Source organism: Oryx dammah, unplaced genomic scaffold (assembly GCF_014754425.2).
Source record: "Oryx dammah isolate SB20612 unplaced genomic scaffold, SCBI_Odam_1.1 HiC_scaffold_29, whole genome shotgun sequence".
In the NCBI taxonomy this organism is placed as follows: Eukaryota; Metazoa; Chordata; class Mammalia; order Artiodactyla; family Bovidae; genus Oryx; species Oryx dammah.
This window is the reverse complement of record NW_024070213.1, coordinates 59,709,197-59,720,219: the sequence shown is the minus strand read 5'-3', so window position 1 is coordinate 59,720,219 and position 11,023 is coordinate 59,709,197. Positions and strand designations below refer to the sequence as shown.

Here is an 11,023-nt window from a genome sequence, read left to right as displayed (position 1 = left end):
AGTTTTAGCTACAGCAATCAGAGAGAAAAAAAAAAAGAAATAAAAAGGAATCCAGATTGGAAAAGAAGAAGTAAAACTCTCAGTGTTTGCAGATGATATGATCCTCTACATAGAAAACCCTAAAGACTCCACTAGAAAATTACTAGAGCTAATCAATGAATAATATAGTAAAGTTGTAGGGTATAAAATTAACATACAGAAATCCCTTGCATTCCTATACATTAACAATGAGAAAACAGAAAGAGAATTTAAGGAAAAATTACATTAACCATTCAATGATAAGAATAAAATACTTAGGAATAAAGCTACCTAAAGAAATAAAAGACCTATATATAGGAAACAATAAAATACTGATGAAAGAAATCAAAGATGACAGAAATAGATGGAAAAACATACCATATTCATGGATCAGAAGAATCAATATAATGCAAATGAGTATACTACCCAAAGCAATCTATAGATTCAATGAAATCCCCATCAAGCTACCAACTGTATTTCTCAGAGAACTATAACAAATAATTTCACAGTTTGTATGGAAATACAAAAAGCCTTGAATAGCCAAAGCAATCTTGAGAAAGAAGAATGGAATTGGAGGAATCAACCTACCTGACTTCAGGATCTACTACAAAGCTACAGTTGTCAAGACAGTATGGTACTTGCACAAAGACAGAAACATAGATCAATGAAACAAAATAGAAAGCCCAGAGATAAATCCATGCACCCATGGACACCTTGTCTTTGACAATGGAGGCAAGAATATACAATGGAGAAAAGACAATCTCTTTAACAAGTGGTGCTGGGAAAACTGGTCAACCAGTTGTAAAAGAATGAAACTAAAACACTTTCAAACATCATACACAAAAATAAACTCAAAATGGATGAAAGATCTAAATGTAAGACCAGAAACTATAAAATTCCTAGAGGAAAACATAGGCAAAACACTCTCTGACATACATCACAGCAGGATCCCCTATGACCCACCTCCCAGAATACTGGAAATAAAAGCAAAAATAAACAAACGGGACCCAATTAAACCTAAAAGCTTTTGCACAATGAAGGAAACTATAAGCAAGGTGAAAAGATAGCCTTCAGAATGGGAGAAAATAATAGCAAATGAAGCAAGTGACAAAGAATTCATCTCAAAAATATACAAGCAATGCATGCAGCTCAATTCCAGAAAAATAAGCAACCCAATAAACAAAAGGGCCAAAGAAGTAAACAAACATTTCTCCAGAGAAGACATACAGATGGCTAACAAACACATGAAAAGATGCTCAACATCACTCATTATCAGAGAAATGCAAATCAAAACCACAATGAGGTACCATCTCACACTGGTCAGAATGACTGCTATCAAAAAGGCTACAAACAATAAATGCTGGAGAGGGTGTGGAGAAAAAGGGACCCTCTCACACTGTTGGTGGGAATGCAAACTAGTACAGCCACTGTGGAGAACAGTGTGGAGATTCCTTAAAAACTGGAAATAGCACTGGCATATGACCCAGGAATGCCACTGCTGGGCATACACACTGAGGAAACCAGAATTGAAAGAGACACATGTGCCCCAATGTTCATCGCAGCCCTGTTTACAATAGCCAGGACATGAAAGCAACCTAGATATCCATCGGCAGATGAATGGATAAGAAAGCTGTGGTACATATACACAATGGAAATATTACTCAGCTATTAAAAAGAATGCATTTGAATCAGTTCTAATGAGGTGGATGAAACTGGAGCCTATTATACAGAACAAAGTAAGTCAGAAAGAAAAACACCAATTCAGTATATTAATGCATATATGTGGAATTTAGAAAGATGGTAATGATGACCCTATATGTGAGACAGTAAAAGAGACACAGGTGTAAAGAACAGAGTTTGGACTCTGTGGGAGAAGATGAGAGTGGGATGATTTGAGAGAATAGCACTGAAATATGTATATTATCATATATGAAATCGATCACCAGTCCGGGTTCAATGCATGAGACCCGGTGCTCAGGGCTGGTGTACTGGGATGACCCTGAGGGATGGGATGGGGAAGGATGTGGGAGGGAGGTTCAGGATGGGGAACACATGTACACCTATGGCTGATTCATGTGAATGTATGGCAAAAACCACCACAATATTGTAAAGCAATCAGCCTCCAATTAAAAAATTTTAAATGAATAAAAAGTCCAACAGCATAGCTAAATCTCACCCAAATGAATGTAATGAGTAAAAGACAAATGCTCAATATTTTATTGGAAGATTTGGGACATGCAATAATAAGAAAACAAAATAATCAGGAAAAATATGAGGGAGAATAAATAAATGATTGCATTTGATTGATTTCAAAGTCGTATTCAAATTTTGCTTTTCTGAAATGGAGGTCTTACATGTCATGCAATGAATGATATCAATCATGGTTCAGTTTAATCAGCAACATTTTGTTTTCAATAGTAATATGCAGTAAAATTGTATGTCTTAAATTGATGTCTTAAAATTGATGAAATTTGATAGTTTTTTTTTTAAATCTTGAGGAAATTCTTACATATCAGAAAACTCAAGAAACACTAATAGGGAAGCAGTGTAATTAATAAGGGAATTTGGTTTCTAGATGAAAACTGGAGATTATTTAAAAATCAGTAGACAATCATAGCAACAAGCAATGGAAAAACGTTAATATGAGCAAGTACATGTGTATTTATGTATTTTGAATAAATAATCTATAAGTAATTATAGATTATGTATTAAGAATCACATATTACTTTATTTGTGTACAATCATTAAACAAATAGAACATTAAAACAAAAACAAATTTTAATACAGGACATCTGAAGCAGAAACTAAGCGATACAGTCAGAAAGAAGAATGGGTAGAACAAGACAAAAAAACTAAAATGAAACATAGATCTTAAAACCCCATGGAATATGAAAGTTTCAGTTCAGTTCAGTTCAGTCGTTCAGTCATGTCCGACTCTTTGCGACCCCATGGATCATAGCATGCCAGGCTTCCCTGTCCATCACCAACTCCCGGAGTTCAGTCAAACTCCTGTCCATTGAGTCGGTGATGCCATCCAGCCATCTCATCCTCTGTCGTCCCCTTTTCCTCCTGCCCGCAATCCCTCCCAGTACTGTTAGAGTGTTAGAGTCTTTTCCAATGAGTCAACTCTTTGCATGTGGTGGCCAAAGTACCGGAGTTTCAGCTTTAGCATCATTCCTTCCAAAGAAATCCCAGGGCTGATCTCCTTCAGAATGGACTGGTTGGATCTCCTTGCAGTCCAAGGGACTCAAGAGTCTTCTCCAACACCACAGTTCAAATGCATCAATTCTTCGGCACTCAGCCTTCTTCACAGTCCAGCTCTCGCATCCATACATGACCATGGTAAAAACCATAGCCTTGACTAGACAGACCTTTGTTGGCAAAGTAATGTTTCTGCTTTTGAATATGCTATCTAGGTTGGACATAACTTTCCTTCCAAGGAATAAGCGTCTTTTAATTTCATGGCTGCAATCACCATCTGCAGTGATTTTGGAGCCCCCCCCGCCACCCTCCCCCCAAAAAAGTCTGACACTGTTTCCACTGTTTCCCCATCTATTTGCCACGAAGTGATGGGACCAGATGCCATGATCTTAGCTTTCTGAATGTTGAGCTTTAAGCCAACTTTTTCACTCTCCTCTTTCACTTTCATCAAGAGGCTTTTTAGTTCTTCTTCACTTTTTGCCATAAGGGTGGTGTCATCTGCATATCTGAGGTTATTGATATTTCTCCCGGCAATGTTGATTCCAGCTTGTGCTTCTTCCAGCCCAGCGTTTCTCATGATGTACTCTGCATATAAGTTAAATAAGCAGGGTGATGATATACAGCTTTGACGTACTCCTTTTCCTATTTGGAACCAGTCTGTTGTTCCATGCCCAGTTCTAACTGTTGCTTCCTGATCTGTTTATAGGTTTCTCAGGAGGCAGGTCAGGTGGTCTGGTATTCCCATCTCTTTCAGAATTTTGATTGTGATCCACACAGTTAATAAGCAAAAATAGATGTTTTTCTGGAACTCTCTTTCCTTTTCCATGATTCAGTGGATTTGGCGATTGGATCTCTGGTTCCTCTGTCTTTTCAAAACCAGTTTGAACATCTGGAAGTTCCTGGTTCACATATTGCTGAAGCCTGGCTTGGAGAATTTTGAGTATTACTTTACTAGCATGTGAGATGAGTGCAATTGTGCAGTAGTTTCAGCATTCTTCGGCATTGCCTTTCTTTGGGATTGGAATGAAAATGGACCTTTTCCAGTCCTGTGGCCACTGCTGAGTTTTCCAAATGTGCTGGCAAATTGAGTGCAGCACTTTCACAGCATCATCTTTCAGGATTTGAAATAGCTCTACTGGAATTCCATCACCTCCACTAGCTTTGTTCGTAGTGATGCTTTCTAAGGCCCACTTGATTTCACATTCCAGGATGTCTGGCTCTAGGTGAGTGATCACACCATTGTGATTATCTTGGTTGTGATATGGTTTAAAAACTATAATTTTCAAGAAATTACATTTGTGTGGATTTTTCCAGTTGTTGTATCTAATAATTTAGATAATTATGATAGAATCTGGAATATAAAAGCTTAATGGGTGTTAGATGTTGGCACAAGTATCACATATATTGGGGAATGTTTTTTTCCTTGATTCGCAGCTGTCAAAGCTACAGATAATACTTCTCAGGAAAAAATGTAATCTTTCCATGAAAATAAGTATGGTTTTCTAATTTCAACTTTCATTAAATGTGCATCTATTGTGTCACAAGTGCTGTTACTACAGTATTCCTGAGACTTCAGCCTTAACTCTCTGTGATCTATAGTGAAACCTCTGTTCCCATATGCCTGCTTATACTATCCTGATTATCCATATGCTTTTATAGATTATTGCTCTATTTAGTTAAATCATTATTTCTAATACATTCTATTGACAATTTTTAACTTAGATGCAAAAGAATATTTATTAACTTTTATCTGCTATATATGTATGTCCATTGTAATAATATGTATTTTGCTATTAATAAATTATAAGCTTCAAAACTGTTTCCTTCCTATCCTTTTGAGATGATATTTTAAAAATATTTTTTTTCTTACTTAGATGAGAACAAGGCAATTCTTTTGATTGAGTCCTTAAAGGTTTTCTTAACTTGGTTGTTTCTCAAAGTATAAATAAATGGGTTCAACATAGGTGAAACAGAAAAAATGAGGAGTGAAACCACTTTTTTAATGGCCACTTCTTCCTTTGCTGTAGGATTCATGTAGATGAAAATGCATGTGCCATAGGTGATAGAAACCACAATCATGTGAGAAGAACAGGTTGAAAAGGCCTTTTTCCTTTGCTGAGCAGAAGGGAACCTCAAAATTGTCTTTACAATGCAAGCATATGACAGAACTACACAAGTAAGGGTCATATTTAGGGTCAGCACAGCACAGATTATAACTGTCTGTTCCATCAGCCATGTTTCTGAGCATGAGATTTTCACTAAAGGAAATGCATCACAGCCAAAATGATCAATCTTGTTAGAGTCACAAAATTTTAGATTCAAACCCAGGCTAAGTGGTGGAATTAATACACACAAACCAGCCATCCAGCAAGAGATGATGAGAATTCTGCAGACTCTGTTGCTCATGATGGTCACGTAGTGCAAGGGCTTGCAGATGGCCAAGTAGCGGTCATAGGACATGGTGGCCAGCATAAAAAATTCTGTTACTCCACACAGATCAGTAAAAAATACTTGAAGGGCACAAGCATTATAGGTAATGACCCTGTCACCTGTGGCTATGCTATACAGGTATCTGGGGATACAAGAAGATGTGAAGGAGATCTCCAAGAAGGAGAAATTTTTTAAGAAAAAGTACATTGGCGTTTTCAGGTGGGAATCCACAAAGGTGAGTGTGATGATGGTCAGGTTTCCAGTTAAACTCAGTGTGTAGGTAAGGAATAGAAAGATAAAAATTAAACCCTGCAGCTCAGGGTCATCTGTCAGTCCCAGCAGAATGAATTTTCTTACTGTACCATTTCTCATCACTGACTTCTGACTTCTCTCCAATCTGTATGTGATATTCAGAGAAATTTGCTTATAGACTATTTTAACAGATTTAAAATTTAATGCATTTAATCATTTAGTCTATATATATAATGTGTTATATATATATATGTATATATGTATATATATAAACACGTGTATTTTGCCTGTCTATCATGTGTTTAAAATTTTCCATTGTGACTAAGTTGATGCTGAGGAGCTACACTTTTATAGGTTGCAATAATATCTTTTGACTTTCAAGATTTTTCCTTATTCAGAAATAAAATCAGAAAATTGCATCCTTGATTTTGTATCTTTTCTTGGCACTTTGAATCTTTTTAAAACAGTGCTAGAATAACTAGGGTTTACTTCATAGACTCTAGAGAAAAATCTGAGGTCTTTGTTCCAAAAAAAATTTTGCATGTTAGTTTCTTTTTAGGTTAAGTGTGCTTAATTCTTACAAATAAACTAAGCCCTGCTGCTTGCACATCACCCACTGCTACATAGTCCACGTTCTTCTTTTTTTTTCCCCCATGATTGCCTTTACTGAACATGTGTGTTAGCCTGCTGCTGATATATATGATAATTGCCTTATCTTCCCTTCTACATCTTCCAGCCAAGGCATTAATCTTCATTGATACTATACCAGTAGAGACTCAAATATTTCTAATATACAATTAGTGTTTCTCATATTGAGATTGTCTAACATCAATAAATAGAAAATATTTCACCCTTTTTTTGGCTGCTTCATTTGTTTTACAAGTGAATTTACTTTATTGTTTAACTTATTGTATTCTTTTCTTACTGAGGTTGGTCAGTATTCATTGTAACTACTTACTCAGGTCCAGTGTTTCTGATAGAGTAAAATCACCGACTGAGGATTACAGCTTACTTGAAAGTTAAAATCTTCTTAGGGCATTTACTCTCCCATTCAACAGCTGTCAACTATTTATATCTAATTGATATGTAGAAGAAATAGACATACATATGTATTTGCAACCCATCCACCTTCCTTTCATCTTTCATAATAATCTCTCAGGTGATATGTACATCATTGTGAAATTATACTCTGCCCTTCAAACTTTGACCATCACGCAATTCTTGAAATACATCAAACTTTTTTTTACAAGACTATTTTATAATAGAAGTTAGTAAGCATATTGACAATAAAATGTTAGTATCTGATTTCTTATTATTCTTTCAAACAAATGTTCAATATGAACACAGGGCTACGTAATGAGATGTGTCATTTTAGTAATTATGTTATTTTTGGAGTATGTAAAGAGGAATGAAAGGGCATGCTTAAATACTTCTATATACAGGAAAACACTATTTTTATTTGAGATGTATCTATCCAAAGTTATCCTGAATATTTCTTACGCTAACTTTGATACAGAGTTTTTTACATATGACATACACCTTTCAGGAAATGAAATTTATCCACACAAGGGAAATTCATTCTAAAAACGTGCATCTCAAAAATATATTTTAATACATTAAAAATAGAAATTACTACTGAAATACTTTTGTTTCCAGAGGAAAATATAACTAAGATCCTACGAAAGGAATTACAATCCAAGAGACAAACTTTATCATACTTACTCTTCTGTGAGTAAATCAAAGCTTCTGGTGCTTGTTTAAACATAGAAAAATTAAGATTACAATGCTAATAGTCATATTTTAATAAGGATGTTTATGTCTTCACATTAATTGGCTTTTCTTGGAATGAATAGGGCTCCCTTTGTTCACCATCTCCAACAAATTGGAAAGATTTGCTTATGATGGGCTTAGTGCTATTATGAATGTTAGAATATTTTCTTACTATCTCCATGATTGAAACAAAAATAAATTACGGTAAGAGCTGAGGAATTCTCTTACCTGCTAGAGGAGACACGTGTTAAATCAACAGGACAGAGAGAAATGCTTTTACAGTCAGTGTCAAATGTCACTTTATTTTTAATTTGCAGAAAATACCACGAAGTGACAAAAATAAATGGTCCTTGCTGACCTACAATCAAGAGTCATTATTTAACCTGAGTAATGAAGTTTGGCAAAAACACAACACAGGCTTCAGTGGGGGCTGTGTCTTTGGAGACAGGAGGATGTTACAGCAGCGTTTGACACAGGTCAGGAGGACAATGGTATCATTTAAATTACATAAATCATTAAAAAATTCTTTCACATATCACAAGGCATCTTGAAAGTTTTAATTGTTTAATTATATGAATAAAATCCTTAATTATATGAATGTTTTATTATTGGACAATTCCCACCAGATAAGAGAAAGGAAATGTTTATAAAATTACACAAGTCTAGTGTTTACATTACAGATCTTATCCTTCCAGATATTTCTATCTCAGCACAGACTATGTTATAGTATTTGTGAATACATAAAAATTTGCCACCATGTCTTGTAATTGGATACAAAACATGTTTTTATGGTTGTACAACAATATGGGCTTCCTAGGTGGCCCAGTGGTAAAGAATCCTCCTGCAGTGCAGGAGATGTAGGAGATGTGGGTTCAATCCCTGGGTGGGGAAGATCCCCTGGAGAAGGAAATGGCAACCTACTCCAGTATTCTTGCCTGGGAAATCCCATGGACAGAGGAGCCTGATCACAGGATCACAGAGTCAAACAAGACTGAGCAACTGAGCACAACACGTGTGCACAGCAATATGAACACATGTATGTGCAGCAATATGAATGTATTTAATGACACAAAAATGGTCAAAATGGTCAATTGTGTTATGTATATTTCATGAAAATAGTAACATACACTTTTATATATTTAAACACTGTTTATCACAGAGAATCAATTTCTTTTCCCCAAAATAACATTGCCTCAATGATAATTTTAGCCAGTTTAAAAACAAAACCTGAACTAAGTATAGAATTATTTTTATTGTCCAAGGTTGCCATTTATTCTATCAAAAGGATGCTCATACAAATATATTTTAATGTGTGAGAATAATTTATAGAAGTGAAATTTATCAATAAAAATATAATTTCAGTTTTAGAAAATTTATATAATATTGTGGCTCAGCTGGTAAAGAACCCACCTGGTAAAGAATGTGGGAGACCTAGGTTCGATCCCTGTGTTGGGGAGATCCCCTGGAGAAGGGAAAGGCTACTCACTCCAGTATTATGGCCTGGAGAATTTCATGGACTGTATAGTCTGTGGGGTTACAAAGAATTGGACATGACTGAATGACTTTCACTTCACTTCACTTCATAGAAATCATAAGATCAGTTTATATCAAACATTTGCACTATAATTAGATTTGGTAAGTTTTTTTATACCTATTCATGTCTTGTTCTTTTACATTTCTTATATATGTATTTCAAGATTTTAAGTCTTTACGTTTTGATACTAATTTTTGTCATATAGTTCATTTTATATAGTCGTCTATCAAATATTTTTTGCTCTTTAGTTTTTAACTACATTATGAGATATAACTGACATACAATAACCTGCACTACTTAAGGTGTGCAATTTGATATTTTGACATATGTGTACTCCTAAGTGTCACCCCATCAAACTAATCCTTCATTTTCCAAAGTTTCCTTGTGCTCCTGTTTAATCACTCTTTCCTGCCCATGCTTATTGCTTCTGCTACTCACAGTCAATCATCCATCTATCTCTATCATTATAGATTTGTCTGAATTTTCTAAAATATTTTATGAATGCAGTCATGGCATGTATTTATTTTTTCATTTTTCCAAAGTATATTTTTTCGCCTTTACTGAAGTATGAATGAGAATATATGTATATATAAAGTATAAAATTTGATAGCTTCTTATAAATGTATGTTGAGAAATAGCCACCACAATGAAAGCTCACTAGCATTCACTACCTGAAACAGTTACCGTTGTTTTGTTTTGGCTTATTTTTATGGCTTATTTTTATAGTTAAAATTTTAAATCATTTAATGTAACCGATTTGTGTGAATAAAAAATAAAATTTTTCATTTGAGTTTTTTTTGTGTCTGAAGCAATTGTTATATAAACAATGATTTTCTTAATGAACTGAAAATATCCAACTTTTATATAACAAGTAAAGTAAAATGATATAAAAATAAAGGCTACTTTTTAGTGTATACTTTTGTGATCTCAAGTGTTCTATTGAACATTTTATCTTTTTTAAAGCAACTACCATGCTAATTTGATTTCACTGATCTGCAATATGTTTTGATATTATTTAAAGTAAGCATCTATTCACTAATACTCATTTTTCATTTATGTGTTATTCATGAGATTTAACTATTTCATACTGAGATAGTTTGTACAATCAAAATTTTTTAAAAAGTTGATTCTAACTGGAATTGTGTTAAATTTATCTATTGAGTGGGCAAATTAATATTTTATTTTGTGACACCTTGAATTCAGAATAAAATCTATTCTTTAGCAATTATATTGATTGCTTTGATGAAGGCGCTTATTGCTGCTAAAATGTAGTCAACTGACTTTTCACTTCCATTTATCCTTTCTTCATCCAAATAATTAACGTTCTTATTGTCTGTAAGTTTTCTATTAGATTTCTTTAAAAAAAATTTATTCTTACTTTATTTTGCTTTATAATATTGTATTGGTTTTGCCATACATTGACATGAATCAGACACGGGTGTACATGAGTTCCCAATCCTGAACCCCTCTCCACCTCCCACCCCATATCATCTCTCTGGATCATCCCCGTGCACCAGCCCCAAGCATCCTGTATCCTGTATCGAATATAGACCGGCGATTCGTTTCTTACATGATAGTATACATGTTTCAATGCCATTCTCCCAAATCATCCCACCCTCTCCCTCTCCCAGAGTCCAAAAGTCCGTTCTAAACATTCTATTAGATTTCATTGACTCTAATTAAATGTATGTCACACACGAAAAGGGTTTGTAAGGTTAATTATGCAGATAATGAAATTCTCTGAGAAGAGGAGAAATTCTCTGCTTTTCAAGCTGGTCTGAAAATGGCATGAGAGAACACAAAAAGAAGACTGGCTTG

The 11,023-nt window shown here is 34.6% G+C and overlaps 1 protein-coding gene across 1 annotated transcript; it reads right to left on the bottom strand.

The window, feature by feature from the left end:
* Positions 1 to 5,085: 5,085 nt before the first annotated feature.
* Positions 5,086 to 6,021, bottom strand: LOC120857393 (olfactory receptor 6C2-like). Its single transcript, XM_040232831.1, has one exon. The coding sequence runs from the start codon at positions 6,019 to 6,021 to the stop codon at positions 5,086 to 5,088; it is 936 nt and encodes a 311-aa protein (XP_040088765.1).
* Between the last annotated feature and the right edge of the window lie 5,002 nt (positions 6,022 to 11,023).

Bases quoted from the DNA above. Each gene is read 5' to 3' on its own strand.
- LOC120857393 (XM_040232831.1), bottom strand. From the start codon at position 6,021: ATGAGAAATGGTACAGTAAGAAAATTCATTCTGCTGGGACTGACAGAT.